This window comes from Artemia sp. Qi Xiang Cuo, chromosome 6 (genome assembly GCF_049724085.1).
Source record: "Artemia sp. Qi Xiang Cuo chromosome 6, ASM4972408v1, whole genome shotgun sequence".
NCBI lineage: Eukaryota > Metazoa > Arthropoda > Branchiopoda > Anostraca > Artemiidae > Artemia > Artemia sp. Qi Xiang Cuo.
Window position 1 is genome coordinate 67,097,724 of NC_142799.1, and position 19,948 is coordinate 67,117,671.

General features: G+C 33.5%; 2 protein-coding genes across 7 annotated transcripts in view; both read right to left on the reverse strand.

Annotated features, from left to right (window-relative positions):
* Positions 1–7,935, reverse strand: part of LOC148951532 (uncharacterized) — a 92,511-nt gene extending 84,576 nt beyond the window's left edge. For all 4 annotated transcript variants that reach the window (XM_089090319.1, XM_089090318.1, XM_089090320.1 and 1 more), the window contains exon 1: positions 7,865–7,935. The gene's annotated coding sequence lies outside the window, so the exon portion shown is untranslated. The remainder of the gene's footprint in view (positions 1–7,864) is intronic.
* A 3,292-nt stretch (positions 7,936–11,227) lies between these two features.
* The window catches only part of LOC148951533 (E3 ubiquitin-protein ligase PHF7-like), a 39,425-nt gene continuing 30,704 nt past the window's right edge, over positions 11,228–19,948 (reverse strand). The window contains exons 6-8 of one of the 3 annotated variants that reach the window (XM_089090940.1): positions 19,469–19,544; positions 17,576–17,691; positions 11,228–15,523 (exon numbers count right to left, since the gene is read on the reverse strand). In XM_089090940.1, coding sequence (XP_088947066.1) covers positions 15,269–15,523; positions 17,576–17,691; positions 19,469–19,544 — 447 coding nt within the window. In that variant the 3' untranslated portion in view covers positions 11,228–15,268. Of the gene's footprint in view, positions 15,524–17,575; positions 17,692–19,456; positions 19,545–19,948 lie in introns of all 3 variants that reach the window. The other 2 variants (XM_089090939.1, XM_089090938.1) reach the window with 2 other exon arrangements.

Consider the following 19,948-nt stretch of genomic DNA (forward strand, 5'->3'; position numbering starts at 1 on the left):
GGACAGAGCAATCAACGTTACATATTCATTCTTCTCGTACTGGGAAACCCCAGAGAACAAGCCTTGCAGATTGCTGTACATGATCTTTATTTACCCCCTCTTTTCCCCCTTGTAAGTGAGGAAACGGGGGAACGGCTTATTACACAGCAATAAAACAACGCATATTCGATCTTTTTGGGCCCAAGAGCATCAGAAACGCCATTCTCAGCATCAAAAACTACCAGTCGTAGTTTTTCAAGTTTTTCCCTGGATTTCCCCCTGTTTTCACCCTGTTCCGCGAAGGGGATTCTTTGGGACTTTTGGTATGTTGTACAGAATTTTTTTCTTTACAAAATGGTGTAAAAATCATTTATATTGCAATTTTGTCCCAGATCGTCGATTTTGTCCGTAGATTTACTGGACTAATAAAATAAAACATGAGTCTGTGATCATTCTTCTGGCAAAAAAAAAAAAATCAATAAATTTTTGAAGAAAAAAACACTAGGATTCTCTTTTTCACTGAACCTGAAAATTCTTGACTTTTTGGGGTGTTTCCCCCCTTTTCAAAACCTCAAGAAATTTTCTCAGGATTGTATTCTTTAATGGGGAATATTAAATTTAACAAAATCTTGTATATTTTGAACCAAAATAAAAGGCTAATTCTTTTGATAAATCTATTGTGATTAAACTCAATTTTTTTTAGAGTTTCTCTAACAGTTTGGCAAAATCACTCCTTATTTACAGTTTGTCACCACAAACTGTTTGATAATTTTACTCATAGGTGGCAACATAGCACTGGCTAAGTAAAGAGCAATGTGGGCACAATGTATTATTTTCTTCTTTTTTTGGGGGGGGGGGCGTTACACCAGGGCACTTTGTATCAAAGAATTTGTTGTAGAAACTTCGAAAAGGACTCATTTGATTGGAAATTGAAATGGCTAGTGCCCTTTTTAATAGTCAAAAGCGATTGGAGGGCGACTAACCCCCTCCCATGCCCACCATTTCTTCAAACACATCCAATCTAAATTTTGAGATAGCCATTATGTTCAACGTAGTTGAAAGGTCCAGAAATTATGTAGTTGAGGATGACAACCCCCCAAGAGCCCTCAGGGCAGGGTTGTAAGTTTTGCTCTGGGGGCATATAAGGTTCATATAGAAAGGGTGATTGTATAAACTTCAAAGGGGGCTCATTGGATTACTAATCAGAAGTTTTAGTGCCCTTTTAGAGATTCAGAGTGATGAAAAGGTGGATACTCTCTCCCCTACACCTTGTATTTTCCCAAAATGCACCTAATAAAAATTTTTAGACTGCCCTTTGTTGCTGTAGAAACTTCAGAAAAGGCTCATTCTATTGGAAATTGAAAGGGCTAGTGCCCTTTTTAATAGTTGAAAGTAATTGGAGAGCAACTAACCCCCCTCCCACGCCCGTCATTTCCCCAAACATATCCAATCAAAATTTTGAGATAGCCATTGTGTTCAATGTAGTTGAAAGGTCTGAAAATTATATATTTGAGGATGACAACCTCCCTACAGCCCTCAGGGCAAGGGTTGTAGGTTATGCCCTGGAGGCATATATGGTTTATATAGAAGTGTACTTCAAAAGAAGTATACTTCTTTCAAAGTGTACTTAACAAGAGGAAAACAGACATTAACTACACTTTGAAATGTTAAATTTTGTTTTGTTTTTTAATTCTTTTTTTAGCACTGAGGACAGCTTGGCAAAGGTTCTTGGTGAAATATTTGCTTATTTTTCTCACCTATCTTATTAATTTTTTTTCATTTATTATATCCTTTCCTCTCTTGGTTTCTTACATCATGTATAGCCAGTGTGGTCTTAGACCGTATTTAAGCCCATCAATTCCCAAAACACATCAAATCCAAATTTTGAGATAGCAATTTTGTTCAGCATAGTCGAAAGGTCTAAAAATTATATGTTTAACAACCCCCATACCTTCTCAAGACCAGAAAATAATTTGCACTTTACTAAAAAAAAAAAAATGGCTATGGATTGTCAGTTTAGTATACATATATTTATATATTTCCTTAAAGTTTTAATAATTTTTTTATTAATCAAACTAAAAAAATGTAAAAACAGTTTAAATGTATTTTGTTGTTTAATGTTGTAGGATGAAAGGATTAGAATAGCTTTTGAGTCTTCAATGGGAAAGTTAATGAAAAACAGATATTTTTGTAAAAAAAGACAAAAAACAAGACAAGTTTGCTCTAAAATAAGATTAATAACTGACAATTATATATTATATCTATTAATCTATTATATTAAGAAATTTATATTTTTTGATGTGCTACATTATGGAAATTTTGAGATAGCCATATGTTCAAAAGCAGTCCAAAGATCACATAGCAAGGCCTTTGGGGTTAACACAGCCCCCAGAGTCAGGAGTCCATGGTTGTAAGTTATGCCCTGGGGGCATATAAGCTTTTTATGGAAGGTGTGGGTGTTTAAACTTTAGAGGAAGCTCATTTGATTGGAAATGTATAATTCTAGTTCTATTTTAGAACTGAAGTTCTATTTTAAATTTGAAGTTCTATTATAAAATAGTTCTATTTTAGAACTATTTTAGAACTGAAGTTCTATTTTATGAAGGGCAATTAGCCCCTCCCCCATGACAACCTGTTATCCTCAAATGCAATCCAATCAAAATAAGTGAAATAGCCATTTTGTTCAGAATAGTCTAAAGAGCCTATAACAATGGCTTCAAGGTGGACACAAGCCTCCAGAGCCCAGGTACAAGGGTTGTAAGCTATGTTATGGGCATATAAGGTTCTTATGGAACGGATGGTCGTATAAACTTTGGATTGGATGGGGCTCAATGGATTAGAAGTCAGAAGATCTAGTGCCCTTTTTAAGAGTCAAAAGTGAAAGGAGGACAACCAGCCCACCCCCCACAATCCTATCATTCCCCAAAACACATTCAATCAAAATTTTAAGAGAACTATTTTGTTCAGCATTGTTGAAAGGTCTAGCAATTATGTCTTAGGGGATGTCAACCTCCCCTCATTGTCAACTTATATACAACTTATTGTCAACTGTTATCATAGACACCCTAAACGTATTCAAAAATGGACTCAACAGATTCTGGAAAGAACCCATGTACACATACAACTCTTAAGCATCTGACTTTATTGACTTAAAACTGTTAACACTACCATCTGTGCACACTCCTCTAAAGTTGATGTTGTGCTGGGGCTCTGCTGGCCATACACTCTGGGGAGACCCTTACCCATGGTTTAAATTCCAGAATTTCAGATAGCCAAGAATCAGAGAAACAAGACTTGATCATCCAACTGAAAGCCATCTAGAGAGTGCCATAACAGGGATGTTTCCCTAAAGGCACTGAGGATCCTGTAAGTTAATCTGGTAAGTTATATTATGTCAACTTTTATTATTAATTTAGACCTCTAAGGGTAAGTTGTAGGGGATTATGAACTAGCCAGAAGGCACTATATGTATACTTTCAATACTACCACTACAGTTAATGTAACTAATGATGCTAAAAGTATTAATATGAAACTCTCAGGGAATGTTTAGGAATTTCAATTAAAGGAAAAAACTGTATGCATGCAGGTTTTCAAAAGGGGATATAAGCAATATCATAGGCAGCACCACTCTCTTATAGCTAGAAATATCATTGAAACTTTTAAAAGAGCTAATTAAATTCAAAATTAAAAGTTCTGGTGCCCTTTTTGAGAGTAACAAGAGACTAGAGGGCAAGCAGCCTTTCTCCCAAACCCATTCACTTTCAAAACACATCCAGTCAAAACATTGAGACAACGGTTTTGTTCAGCATAGTAGAAAAGTCCAGCAACTATGTCTTTAGGGATATTAGCATGTCAACCCCCCATAATTATACAACTGGCCCATTATGCTTTAAAACTAAATGTTGCTTTAAAATAAATCAACAGGCATTGTATTTATAGTTGCCAATAAGACATCTCAGCAATATATCAATAACAACTGAGGGTATTAAATTAAAACTTTTGGGAAAAGAAGCTATAAAATTAGATAAAAAATACTGTTTGTGTCAGGATTAAAAACTGCTCAAAAGGCTTCTCCAACAAACAAACAGCCACCCATGCTTTGAATTCTTAAAGAAATTAATTTAAAAAAACAAGTTTTTTTTAACTGAAAGTAAGGAACGACATTAAAACTTAAAATGAACAGAAATTATTCCGTATATGAAAGGGGCTGTCCCCTCCTCAATGCCTCACTCTTTACGCTAAAGTTTTTATTGTTTAAAAAATAGAGTTGTGAGAAAGTCAAACTTTAGCGTAAAGAGTGAGGCATTGAGGAGGGGACAGACCCTTTCATATACAGAATAATTTCTGTTCATTTTAAGTTTTAACATTGTTCCTTACTTTCAGTTTAAAAAACTTGTTTTTTTTTATTTAATTTTTGAATGTTTTTAAATTAATGCAGGTTTTGATTTTAGCTTACAGTACATGAATAACTAAAACAAAATTTGAATATTAATTTTCCTTTTATTTGGTTAAATAGCTTTCTCGAAACTTGTTTAATTTTATTTAGAAACGTTTTTATTAGTAATAAATATACATAACTTACGAATTAACTTACGTAACAAACTTCTATATTCATATATTTTTAATACATACATTAGAAGGTTCACCCCCTAGTCAATACCTTGCTCTTTAAGCTAAAGTTCGAATTTTGTTCCAATTCTTTAAAAATGACCCCTTAATCACAAATTCTGTTAATTAGAATAAATAGCTATTATGAAAGTACTAAAAAATCTTTGGGTTAAAGAGCAAGGTATTGACTAGGGGGTGAACACAATCATATATCGTAAAGTTTTCAATTGTACGTAATGTTTTCTGTCGTTTTAAGTTTTGATGTTGCTCCTTACTTTCAGTTGAAAAACTTGTTTTATTAAAAAATAATTTCTTATCTTTTTTTTAAATAATGCTGGGAAATCCGGCGCCCCCTTCATAGCAATGTCCCTTCCCCCATGAAAACTTCCTTCATGGAAAGATCCTCCCACATAACCCCCGACCCACCCACCCCCCACTACCAGAAAAAATCCCCCCTGAAAACGTCTGTATACTTCCCAATAACCAATACTATATGTTAACATTGGGTAAAGTTCATAATTTTCAGCCCTCCCCCCAGGGGCTTCGGGGGATTAAGTCATCCTAAAAGACATAGCTATCATATTGGCTATCTCAAAATTTTGATTGGGTGACTTTGGGAAAAATATGAGCATGGGAGGGGGCCTAGTTGCCCTCCATTTTTTTTTGTCACTTAAAAAGGGCACTAGAACTTTTAGTTTTGATACCAATGAGCCCTCCCATGATATTCTACGACCACTGGGTCGATACAATCACCCCTGAAAAAAAAAACAAAAAACAAATAAACATGCATCCATGATCTTTCTTATGGCAAAAAAATGCACAATTCCACATTTTTGCAGATAGGAGCTTGATACCTATTCAAGAGAGTTCTCTGATACGCTGAATATGATGGTGTGATTTTCATTAAGGTTTTATAACCTTTACGGGGTGTTCCCCCCTCTTTTCAAAAATCAGCCAAATTTTCTCAGGCACGTAACTTTTGATTGGTAGGACTAAACTTGATGAAGCTTAAATATTTGAAATCATCATTGAAATCTGATTCTTTTGATGTATCTATTGGTATCAAAATACCGTTTTCTAGAGTTTCAGTTACCATTGAGCTGGGTTGCTCCTTACTTACAGTTTGTTACCACAAACTGTTCAAAGAAAACACAAATTACTATCAATAAATAAATGAAACTCAAAATGAACAGAAATTAAAATAAATAGCTTAGTCAAACTCAAAATGAGCAAAAATTAGCATGAGTAGGGCTGATAACCCCCATGCCTTTACAAGACCAGAACAAAACTTGCACTTTACTGAAAACAAAATACATTTGAAATGTTTTCACTTTTCTTAGTTTCCTAAATAAAAAAATTATCAAAGCTTTAAGGAATAAATATTAGCATATGTCAATTAAACTGACAATCCAAAGTCATTTGTTTTTATTGTTTTTTTAGTAAAGCAGTCTTCACAAGCATATCTAGCTAGAATCCCATGTCTAGACACATGTCTAGCCAGAATTCAATCCATAGGCAACAACCATTCACAAGTAAAATTGGCTCCTTAGCTAGATATGCTAGACAAGGTGCTTGGCTAGACATTGAGTTCTATACTCTAGAACTTAATGTCTAGGATTTTCAATTTCAGCCAATCAGAATGTGTCAAGTTTCACTATTTTCATCATTTATGTTTACATTTTTAAACTGAAATTTAATGTTTGTTTTCTCAATAATAGTTTTTTTTTTCATTTTAGTCGAAAATCCAACACCCGATAGAAGAGTAAAGCACACTAAGGCAATTGTTTTGCTTATCTCATCCATTATCTTGTGACAGTCAAAATACAGATTATAATTTTTAAAGTTTTGCCTGCATAAGCTCTCTTGATTGGCAGGAAATGACAATTTGAAACTAAATTTGGTAAATTTTTTGTTATTCATTTTATTGGCTTATGAATAAAGTAAACATACCACTTGATGCCTTTTTTTATGCTCTTTGCAAATATAATAATCATTTTTGTTGGAAATGAATTTTACCCCCCACACTTATATGTATACCAATTCAGGGTATATATTTGGGTAAATTTTTACCAAATCATATTATTGACATACAAATAAAATGTACCACTCGATGCCTTTTTTTATGCTCTTTCCAAAATATAATAATCATTTTTGTCAGAAATGAATTTTACCCCTGTCAGAAATGAATTTTTATTTCTTATGTAAATGGGAGGTAAGTTTATTATTTCTTATGTAAATGGGAGGTAAGTTTCACCTCCCCCCTCCCTAAAGTGCAAATATACACCCTGGATTGGTATATATAAGGGTGGGGGTAAAATTCATTTCCAACAAAAATGATTATTATATTTGGAAAGAGCATAAAAAAGGCATCAAGTTGAATGTTTACTTTATTCATAAGTCAATTATATGAATAACAAAAAAATTACAGTACTCTTCTATTAAACAGACTCTTTTATCTAGTGTATATTGAATGTCAAACTGAAGACATGACGAAAAACATGTTTTAACTGGATGATTCAAGACACCACTGTGGAGAAATACAATGTATAGCATGGTTTTAATTGCATATAAGATATTAAAAGTGTTCTTTTTTGGGGGTTTGGTGGGGGGAAGGTACCTAGGTTAGGTCAAGTATTTAACATATGCTATGCTTTGCCCCCCCCCTAATGTGCAAATATATGGTCCATATTTGTTTCTGAACTATTAAATATTCATAATATTTTATTTTATTTCATTAGCATTAACAAAACTAGCACTATATAAAAGAGTCCATTTAATAGAAGAGTTCCAAATTTACCCTAAATTTGTAGTTTTAGCTAAGCACCAAATTTTACTTGTGAATGTTTGTTGCCTAGACATGGAATTCTAGCTAGACACGTGTCTAGACATGGGATTCTAGCTAGACAAGCTTGTGAACGCTGCTTAAAGTGCAAACTGTTCTCTAGTCTTGAGAAGGCATGGTTATCAGCCATGAAATCAAGGGTAATTTTCTAGTTTACCATCTAATTTAGCCAGGATTAAAGGGAACACGTCGTTTGATGCCGTTTTTTAAGCTCTTTCATAGTTCAATAATTAGTTCCGGGGCTAATTGCATCTTGAGCCCTTAAAGAGGCCCCAGAGGTATTTTTTATTTTGTAATCACACAAAAAAGTTATAAACACTAGGTAGGCTATTGGAAAAAAAAATTAAAAATAATGTTAGTTTAAATAATGTATAAATAAATTGTTCAAAAGCAAAATACTCCAAAATAAATTAGCCTATTTATAACAATACAAACCTCATATAGGCACCAGTTTTCTTATCCCTGCAATTCAAGTGTGCGTTTTTATTATGCCATCTTAACTTTGCAACTGACTAACAATAGCGCTGAACAGGGTTGCCACCCTGGACTGGAAGAATTTACTAAATCTGAGAGGAAAAATTTACTAAATCGCATCTGTTTTTACTAAATGCTCAAAAAAAATTTTGCGCGTGCGGCTACCGCCGCAGTCGCACCATCAAGCATTGATTTTACTATAGCAGGATAATCAATAGATTTCCACTATGTTTTTTCTATTTTCTTCTTTTTTCTCTCTTTTCCTCTTTTCTTTCGTTTTCATAGTATGATCGAAACTTCCGGAAACATATAAGTTCAAAAATCCTTTTTTTTATTATTTGGATGTACTAGTGGATAGGCTTCATATTCCAGATGCGGTGTATCCAAGACTTCAAGCATTAGTCTGGAATCTTAGATTCTGGAAATCCTTCTTGTGAAGCCCGGCTTTAAATCTGTCAGTGGTCTTCAGGTAATCAAATTCAGATATATTGAAATAACATAAAACAATTAACGAAGAAAAACAGCTACATTTCATATTCACGAAGCAATTCAGGCGATGGAGTGCTTAGAATCTGAGGTGTATTTGAAAATTGCAGCTTTTGAAATTTTTCCCCCGGTTTCTGTATTTAGGTTTGAAATCTAAACCCTTCAATTTTGCATTTTTAAGAGGAAATTTGCCACTTTTAAAACACTAATTGGGCTGGTCTTTAAATAAGGGCTAATGTGCTTACAAAGATTTCTGGCAAATTTTAAAGCGATTTTTTAGGAATTTTTTTAACTGATTTTTTCTGGATTCTCTCTTGTTCGTATTCAAGGGAATCAAAAACTAATGCAATCTATGTCGCTTCAAAACGGAAATGACTTAATCGGCTACCGGTTTAGTTGTAAAAATGTGTAAATTAAAAAGTGCACCTCAAATTAGGCTAGACCTGCCAAGAAAAAGGAAAATTATATAACATACAATAATTAGTTTTAAAAAAAAATTGTGTCAATATTCTTCAGGCCAGGCAAATCATACAAATTGAAAAGTAAGAAGAAAAATATCTAGTCACAATTAAAGAAAGTCGCACTTAAAAGGCTTTACTCGTCCTTGGCCTCATCCGAACAAAGTATCCGCTAGTGTCGAATGGATCTACTGAAGGAATCTACTTGTTTCCATTTCTTGATAGCCCAAGTCAAATTGCTGGGGATCACCCAGTCATGTACTCCACTTGACGACCTGAGAGCAAGTTGCTTCGTTTTCATCAGGGACGAAACACTCGAGACATTTAGCCTATTCCGGTTTTTAGTTTTGATGACCGACAAAGTCAAGAACTGTCGCTCTGCTCCGGCACTTGAATGGGGTAAGCTGCAGAGAGTCAGAAAGAACTTTGGTAAGTATTGAAAGAGTTCGTTTCCAGCAGCGTCATTAAAAACGGACAAGTCTAACTAACAAACGTAGCAGCTGTTAGGAGAGTCTAAGAAAATTTTCTGAAAACAAATTAAGCCGGCATACCAGTCCTGATTTTAAATTGTTTGTTTTTCAAATCGAATGTCAAGAAAAGCCAAGAGACAAGAAGTGATTTTTAAGCACTAGGGTTGACGAGAAATCACAAAAATGAGAGCAATAATAGCCATAATATCTAACGTAATCGAAATCAGATTTTGTAATGAATGTACCCTAATTTTTTTTCCCTGAACTCATAAAAAAAAAAAAGTTTTGTTTACTACAAATCATGACTTTTTACTAGATTTCGGGAAATTTACTAGATCCTCTAAATTTACTAGATTTTCTCTTTTTACTAGATCTAGTAAAATCCTACTGACGGTGGCAACCCTGGCGCTGAATTTTGCGATTCTTTAAGATTGGATATAAGCAAAAGAAAGTGTAGAAACAACCATCTCGGTCAATGGGAGTCAAAAAGAAAAGGGCTAAGTAGTCTCGACTGAAAAGCCCACGTTTGCTAAAATAAAAGAAGAAGGGAGCGCTTGAATTAGTAAACAAGCAAGCTAACTGTTTGCTGGGATATCAAGTTCACAAGTTAACCAATTGCTGGTTGTAAAGCATTGATTAATGGGCTATCAGAAAGCTTATGTTTTTCTTAACAAGTCCCTCAACTGAAGAAAATATATTATAGTCCCTCAACTGAAGATAGTCCCTCATCAAAAGAAAAAAGAAACATGTTTTAGCATGGATAGCTCTGATGTGTCCCGCTTTATTCTCATCAAAGCTAGAGGCTCACTGGATGGATGTAAAGCATTGATTAATGGTCTATCAGAAAGCTTATGTTTTTCTTAACAAGTCCCTCAACTGAAGAAAATATATTATAGTCCCTCAACTGAAGAAAAAAGAACTAAGTTTTAGCATGAATAGCTCTGATGTGTCCCAGATTATTCTCTTCAAAGCTAGAGGCTCACTGGATGGTTGTAAAGCGTTGATTAATGGTCTATCAGAAAGCTTGTTTTTATTAACAAGTACCTCTACTGAAGAAAATATATTATAGTCCCTCAACTGAAGAAAAAAGAACCACGTTTTAGCATGTATAGCTCTGATGTGTCCCGCTTTATTCTCATCAAAGCTAGAGGCTCACTGGATGGTTGTAAAACGTTGATTAATGTTCTATCAGAAAGCTTATGTTTTTTTAACAAGTCGATTGCATATTGAAAGTGATAGCAGCAGATTAAAGTGCCATAAGGCAAGGAGCTATTTATTGTGTCTTCACTGCTTTGCACTTTCCTTTGGAGCCATTTTATTGATTTAATACTTTTCTTGGCTTTTTACATACAGCAAAGCAAGTTCAGACAGAGGACGCAAACCTTCTCAATGCACACAGTAACTGAACCACCCAACCAACTAGTTTATTGACTCCAGAGGCCAAGGGGGTCACTCCTTTTCGGTACTAGTCTGTCTACTTTGCCCAGGCAGTAACGCTGGTGCCTCTAACATATCTCTCGTCTTAAACAAGCAAAAAAAATCCCAAGAATATGAATTTGAAACAAAATACAGAGAAAAATTGTCGCAGTCCTACAACCAAAGAAAAAACAAAGACTTTAGGGACCAATAGAAACCTTCAATTCATTTTAGAGATTTTGCAGAAGCCCTGTGATAATCAATAGTTCGATCCAGCCATCTAACGTCCAAAATATATTGCATAAGGGAATTTAAAGTTTTTTTAATTGACTGGAAGCTTTCTAATAAGAAATACGAATGACCCATCAACTACCCTTCTAGACCAAAGAACGACATTTAAAAAATCCTAAATTTCGGTACTGAGTATAGCAATGAAAATGTCCACTGCATCCCTATCTGATGGTTCTTATTTAGTAAGTAGTTTACGATCGCTTTTAAATAAGGCATGGGTTCCTGTTCAGGGATAAGGTCCATTCGATCCTTTGACTGCATTTCTAAGCATGAAACGAGAATCTCAAGAAACTGTGTCGTTGTTACGAAATCAAAACCATGCACCTTTTTAAGGTAGAAAAAACCTGCATATTGCAAATCGCTTGTTCTCACTAAATTCTTTATTTACGAATGCACCGGTAAGTAATAACTAAAAGATGTATTGACAAAATCAACCGGAAGAAATTTAAGTCAAATGCAGAACAAAAGAGAGACAAATTAAGAGACACAACTGTGAATACAGCACTAATGACATATCTTTAATATGGAAGCAGAAATAGACATGCGGGTTTTTAATTTTGTTTTGAACTTTTAAGATACAGGTATAACAACAAAAAGAAAAGAAGGCAGAAAATGGGCAAGTACAATAACCACAAGTCGGTCAGATATTAAAAAAAAAAAGCAACTAGCATTAGAGAGAAAAAATTGGATGGGATATGTAATAGAAAACAAATCAATACAAAGCATCCTCCTTGGAGGTGAATAGTGTTTCAAGAATTACAGAATAGAATACAAAAACGTAAAACAGTAACTGAGTTGATACCTCTTGCTTAAGGTTTTATTTTCCAGGTCACGTGCCAAGAAAAAAACTAACACAACACATTCCCCTTGCAAGAGAATAGAAGTAACAGAATTTTTGAAAAAAAAATATATACAAACTCAGAAGTATTAATTGAATATAGATCTTCTCTTCATACACAGCCAAGGTTTAATTTTTCTTGTTGGGTGACAAAGGCAACCCATGAACTAAGAAAAAAAAAGCTCGCTAGTGTTATTCCTCTAAATATAAAGAATAGAAAAATGCTAAAACTATTTACAATTAGAGCTGAAAATAAAAAAGGAATAATATCAAGCCCTTTTCTCTCCACTCATCTCGTGAAAAACTCATTACGGATGATACGCATCAACAACCTGGTGAACAAACAATAGAGCACCACGTTTTCAACACTATAATCGTTTTATCGATTACCGAAATTCAAAAAATCCACACAGAGTACCACAGAAAATAAGATACCACAAAAATAAAGAATACCTAAAATAAAAAATAGTGTGATTTTAAAAGAGGTTACGGACATTCGGATTCCTTGAAGCCATAAAAAATGATAGTGATTTATAGTTGAAGACAGAGGTGCTCTGTTTATTCAGCAATCAAGTAATCGCAAAAGAAATTTAAGATTGTTTCAGGAGTTATGTTTAATTCCTTGAATTTTTTTTTTTTTGTAAATATGAAAGGTTATTAAGGTTTCTTTCATTTTTGGAAGAAACTGAAGATAGACAGGAGCAATTACCAAATTTATCAGTCATCTAAAAATTCATCAGCTGGACATTCAGTATTGCTGTATTGAAGACATATGTTTTCAATATGGGTCATATTGAATTGCTGCATGATATTGCAAGGAAACTTGCGATGAGACACCTGACTCAATAATTTTTTTTTTTTAATTCATGATTTTCATTTAGTCTTAGTTTCACAATTTTGGAAACAAATAATACATTTACCTATTTCTCCTTATCACTACCACTGAGTAAGGCCTAGCTTATTTAATATCAACGAGCACTAAAGCTAAAAATGACAGCAAAAATTTCATTATTAACAACAATAAACATAGACAAGTGAAATCCCCATGCCCAATAAATCTTTCTACAAATTCTGACATAAACTGAGATGAACCTTCAAGAGGATGCCAAAAATTATGCTATAAACTGCAAAGAGGAAACTCGCGCGAAAAATATTAAGAGCGTGTTCCCGGTCCGACGAAAAGTTAATAATATTTAATAAAAATTTAATATTTCGTTCCAGGCGAGAGCGAATTAACAGCTGGCACGATCGAAAATTAAATTCGTATTAAATTTTTGTGAATACGGTTAACTAGCGTATTTACTGAATTAACTTCTGTACATTCATCATCAAAGTGGGAAAAATGGAGGCAAATGACCAAACTAATGAGTATGAGGAATATGAGCCCTTGTGTAGGGAAAATGGTGGAACTGCCATATTGCGCTTAAAAGTTTCGCCGGCAGAGAACCATTAGTTAATAAACCGTTCCAGGTTCGCAGTCAATTCGTACGAAATTTGAAGTAAATACGGATTAAATTGTATTTTGAAACACGCTCTAAATCAATCAGTTTTTGTTGATTCTCATTTTGCTTCAAAAATTAATAGCTTCTTCTTAAAAATAACAGCCAAAATGAAAATATTTGAAACGGAATGCAACAATGAGCAGTTTTTGAAACTGCCATTATTTTAGAGAACAGCAAAAATAAGGTATTCTATAGGAAAAGTTTGCTTTGATGATCTCAGTAAGACAAAAATTATAACAATTAAACTGCGTAGCCGATTAACTTAGTTTTACACACAAAATAAAATAATGCCACGAAGTCTCTGATGTAGTTTTCTAGAATCAACTTTAATTACTTTTGTTACGGATATGGTCTCCTTTTTAATGAAGAAGGGAAGAAAAATAATTCTTTTTTTCTTTTTTCTTTTTTTACAAAAGAATAACAACAGATATTTTTAAGCTAAATTGGCTCTTTAAAGGGCTTTTAAACTTTAAGAGTTACTGAAACCCATCTACTCCCCAGAACTGAAATACTCTGTAGCGTTTGAATACTTCCTATTAGATATACTATTTTTTTTTAACTTTGCATCAATACTAAACCCTTTCTGGGTCTTTTTTTCAACACAGGAATATTTATCCAAGTCTCTGCAATTATCCCTTGCCTCCTAGAAAGTAAGCCTACCTTTTAATCAAATTTTAAATTCAACTTTATCAACATCTGAATGTGAACAATATAAATATAAACATAAACTGCTCATGGGTAACTTTGGCTACGGCTGTATGAAAAACTGTCAAGATAATTAAAATGTTAAGCCCGTATCTTTTGGAAGAAGAAATATATTACTATTGCTAAATTTATTGATAATAAATATTTATATGAGGGGGTGAGATGGGAGTAGAGGGGAGTGAGAATGCGCCTATCAAAGCAATCATACTTATTTCAGGAGTTTGACACATGTGTAATAATACAAAACCGATAAATAGGAAAATCAAATAAAAATGTAAGATATTATAATATAGAGCAAATATATAGCAATTTGCTATATATAGCAAATAACAGTATGATTCTCCAGATTTGAGGTTGGTACCGGTTAGACCGTGATATAATACTGTATAGTAAATATGATACTGAAATTACAGGATAAAATATTATGCTGAACATATGAAATATATTTTAAATATATGAATATATTTTTAATTTATATAGAATTTATGCATTTGTCTAATACAGAAAATTTCTCATGGAGAGCCTTCTTTTCGGTCTCCTGTAAGATTATGTAAAAGTGAGATACCGCTCTTTGTTTGTAGTCTATTTCATATATTTTTATTTTTGACAACGTCTTTAAGGAGAAGGCGATAATAGTTGATATAAAACGAGAAACCTAACGAAAACTAATTGAATTCCCTGTTTTTTTGTTTGAGCACTCTTCGGGTGCCACTTATTTATAATAGTGACATATATTACAGTAGTGACATATGTCACTAACTCCCCGCCTTTCTGCACCTTCTAAGTAAAGATATCTTTCCCTCTTCTGTGTATATTCCAGGCTTAGCTATAAGACTGCCTTTTCATGTCAATAAAAAAAGCACTTAAGCAACAACACATTCTCACCACAATGTGACACATTTTTTGTTGGCTTGTTTCAAATTTTTCTTCCTTCACCATCCTAAAGAAATTTAAAATTTTCCAATTGCACTAAAAAAAGACTTGTTCAGTATAGTACTATACAACTTCCTTCTTTGCAGATGTATGAAAAACCCACAACGACCACTAAAATACATCCACTAAAATGCAACATGAGACATCACAAAAATTAAATTCGTCTCCACTAACAACTTCATGCAATCATTACTTGAAGGTTTTTTTCGTTGAAGTTCTCTTTCGTTGCCAAGCTTTCAGTCTCCAGCTGACTTTTTAAAGTCTGACTAATTCAAATCGTCTAATCTTTGCCTTTTTCTCGGCCATTTCTCTGAGTCATCCTTGTTTCCATCATCTTTTTGTTGACATGCTCTTTTAGCTCTTTCGAATTTCATCATAAGGTTTTCAGGATTGTATGAGGAACATTTATCTAAATCATCCTTGTTTCCATCCTCTGTTTGCTGCCATCCTCTTTTAGCTATTTCAAATTTCATCATAAGGCTTTCAGGACTTTCAGGTACTTCATTTAACTTCACTTGCTTCTATAATAAAAAGCGACAATAGTAAATTCATGTTCTATTAATAAACGTGCTGCGCCATGTGTATATTTTTTGAATAGATACTCACCGTTTTTGAACCCAGCAAAAAAAACGAGTACAAAATGACTTTTATTTGAGATTAACTAATTCGAGAAATTGAGATGTTTATTTCATTTTAGTTTTATTTGTGAAGTTCGACTTAATCAAGGTTAGAGTAAAAGCCGTGACATATAATTGTAAAGAAGGATATGTCCCAATAAATTATTATTATATATTTCTCATTAGTCTCATCAGAGAGAGCAGGTACCATAAAACTAGGGATATGCCCATTTGATCACAGTATAAAAGCTTAAGTGCCTTTTTTATGATCCAAATCTACTTCAAGGCCAATACCAAGGCTAGTAGCTTCTGACGCATCTTTGTGGCATACTCGTAAATAAATATAGCATACTTGTGATTAAATATGAAATTCAATTAATTCATTACTTGTATTCTTTTTTCTCTTCGTCCTACACTACAGCTTGATTACTAATCAAGAAGAAAACTAACATGACACAACTTTTTAGTACTTTGCGGGCATGTTCAACCATTGACTGAAGTCCAAATTCCCGTTTCTTTTATTGGTATATTTGGGATGAAATTTCTTAATGAAATGAACAAATTTTTTGGAAATAAAAGATACGTTATTGTCACTGTATATAAACGAATTAACAATTATGAATAAACTCAATAGATAGTAGTTTCCAAATTATAGTCTGTAACAATAATTCATTTTGAAATGTGACATGATTCCTGAAGTTAATTTTTATCAACTTATACGATTTATAGAAGCATATTCCCTTCCTTTATTACAATATTAGAAACACTTCTAGGCTGGAAAGTTTAAAAGATAATTCATTTCTTTATGATTTTTCTACCCTCTCATCTCTTCCTTTAAACGTAAGATTTAAAGTTACGCTCAACAAAAGCTTCGACTCAAAGCTGCCCGCAAAATATTATAAATCCGCTATTTTGTATCATGAGTACACCTAATATCTTTTACTATACTTTGTTATTTCACCATGAAAAAAATTTCTACTGGGGTTCATAGAACAAAAACTTATGGGCAGATCAGCAATAAAAAATTTTCTAAGCCTCCTCATTACTTCCACAAGGATACAAATTTAAGTCCTCTTGTCCAAGCCCATCACTTGCTGAAAGTCTCAACTCACTCCTCCAAACCGTTCCTAATATATTAAACACACTGTGTTTTAATAAATTGGGTTAACATAAGCTATTTTTATTTACGTAGCAAATTTACCGTACACATATTTCAAGTTCCATAGGGGTTTATAACCCAAAACGTTTAGTAGTCACTGACAAAATATTAAACTACCCCGCCCCCCTTACACTCACCCACACACACACCTCTACCATTTCCTACCAAGTCAAAACTTGAGATTCAATTGGTCTCTCAGACGCCCCATGAAAACTCGAACTTGATCCTCTAAACCATTCCAAACACAATGTGACACTATAATTAGTTGGCTTTTAACATAAAGCAAAAATCCCGAGGTTTGAAAAGAAACATAACATAGGTTTAAGTGCTTACCCTGCCTCCTAATCTCCCGCTTTCCCTGGAGCGTACCAAATCTAAAACTTAATTTGGACGATTTTAGTTTTCAAAAAATATGAAAAAAAACAAACACTAAAAACAATATTATATTCAAATATTTTCTTTACAGGGAAGACGAAACACGACTGTGTTCTGAATACAAAAGAAACAAATAAACAAATATATAACAAATAAACTAATGAACAAATAAACAATACTAATAATAAACTAATAAAATAATATAATAATAAATACTAATAAAATAATAAACAAATAAATAATAACAAATAAACAAAAATAAATAAAGAGCATAGGGTGATCTTTTTTATCTCAGATAAAATTTAAAAGATTTTTTTTTTCAAAGATTCCGTAAATATGTAATTACGCCCCTTCGATAGATTACAACATAATATATCCTAAGTGAAATTAAAAAAAGAAAGTAATATCTAAAAATTCGTCACCATTTTCCATCGCTTCAACTTTATACTAAGAGGTGCTGGTCCAAGTTTTTTTGCAACTTCATCTGGCAAATGGTTTTCTTTGAGGGCTCTGTCGTATTTTTCAACAGAAGATGAAGCTAAAAATTAACAAAAATGTTTAGTTTAAGTGTCAAATTAAGAATTCTTCTGTCGAATTATTGCAGAAAATTGCAGCACTGTTTTTCAAAGCATTATACTTTTTATCTATGCAGAAAAGAGTCCATTTCAATAAGTTCTTAAAAAATTCTATTTGGCGGTAAATAATCATGTTTAACTGTGTTAAGAAAATCATTCTTTCAAAACTGAAAGGATTCTGGTCCACACTATTTTTCTTCTTTTTTTGTGAAAAAAAAAACAAACAAAAAACAAAAACAAAACAAAAATTGATATTAGAACATAGGGTAACATATTTTGCATAATTAGCTTAATCGACATATAATATGCACAATCGACAAAATATTATATTCCTTTGACATCGGTGGGGGGTATAAGAGGATACTGTCATGGGAGGGGAATAAGAATACGATAAAAAAGACAAAACTTCACAGCCCTGCAATTGGCAACCCTGTTTGCATGTATTGTACGGTACAGAAACAGGATTAAGGCAAAACAAACATATTTGGCTGCTTGTATTCGTACTTCAGTTTAAAAAAAACCTTTCTTAACATTTAAATCCTTTGCTCAGGCTAATTGCACATATTAGTTACAGCTAAAAACAAAAAAGAATAAAGAAAAAAGAAATACTACTCTTGATCTCCCTACAGTTGAGTGCTTGCTTAATAAAACCTAGCAGCACATGTTTTAAAACCTACAGCACGGTAGTTTATTTTTATGTTAAACCTAGCAGCACATGTTAAACCTAGTTAAATATAACATGTTAAACATATGTTAAACTTAGTTTATGTTTATGTTAAACCCAGCAGCACATGTTTTACCACCGGTAGTTTACGTTTATATAGAAAAACTGAAAAGTAGAGCCTTTAGATGAAATTCAAAAATGATATAGCCAGCATAAAATGTTAGGTCGTACAGGAATAAATCCTGCATTCAAATTTATCTTTTATTAAGAGCAGATCTTGTCATTTACATATATTTTGACAGAAGATTTCTTTTTTTTTCTGTTTCCTTTGCATAATCTAGATGTCAGCTTAATCATTTATAAGTGTCACTTAATTTATTATAAACTAGCAAGAGCCGGGGACCTTTTTGCCACCTCCCTCACTTGCTCGGACCTTCAGCCTTTGTCAATGGCAGGCACTCACTTGTGGCCCTTGCATACTTATTCCGATTAGGTCAAATTTGTATGATTCACGTGTATTATTTGTTTTTCAGAGCCTTTGTCCGCTACGGTCGGCATATTTTTCACATTTTACAGCTTTAAGAATTGAATTTTTGAGAGAAATTCGAAAATCCCAAGAGAGCAAAGGAGAGGGAGAAAGCGAGAGAGAGAGAGAGAGAGAGAGAGAGGGAGAGAGAGAGAGAGAGAGAGAGAGGAAGAGAGATAGAGGAAGAGAGATAGAGGAAGAGAGAGAGAGAGAGAGAGAGAGAGAGAGAGAGAGAGAGAGAGAGAGAGAGAGAGAGAGAGAGAGAGAGAGAGAGAGAGAGAGAGAGAGAGAGAGAGAGAGAGAGAGAGAGAGAGAGAGAGAGAGAGAGAGAGAGAGAGAGAGAGAGAGAGAGAGAGAGAGAGAGAGAGATAGAGAGAAAGAGAGAAAGAGAGGGGGAAGAGAGAAAGAGAGGGGGAAGAGAGAAAGAGAGAACGAGAGGGGGAAGAAAGAGAGAGAGAGAGAGAAAGAACGGGCGGGGATGAGGGGTATAAGTGCAGGTGTAAAAACAAAATACAAAAAATTTAAAATATTCAATAACCTAAATTTTCACCATTTCTTTCAGATCGAGATGGAACTGCTATGTTTACGGTATATCCTCCCAAGTTGACACGCTTTAATTTGGATTTCTGAAACGAAATACAAGCTATGAGTCATAAACAATAAAAAAAAAATCGATCAACAAATATAGTTACCACAGAAACAACGAACTGCAATATTTCGAACATCACGTATACTCAGTTCCATAAAGATGATGCGTTTTTTGTAATTTGGGTATATTGATCCATAATAGTTTAAAGGCTAGTCGTATTAGTAGCACACCCTCCATTCAATTCCTAGCTTATTTTCAGACAAGAGTAAATATAAGCGATTAGCAAGAATGCAAGGGCAACTAAAACCATATTTGACAGTTGAATCGTCGGTATTTTTTGACTGTCTAATCAAAGGGCCTATCCCTATCTGGAACTCTATTTGTTTCGACTGATGTATCTGAATAGACCAAGACAGAATTGAAAAAGACATAATTAAATTT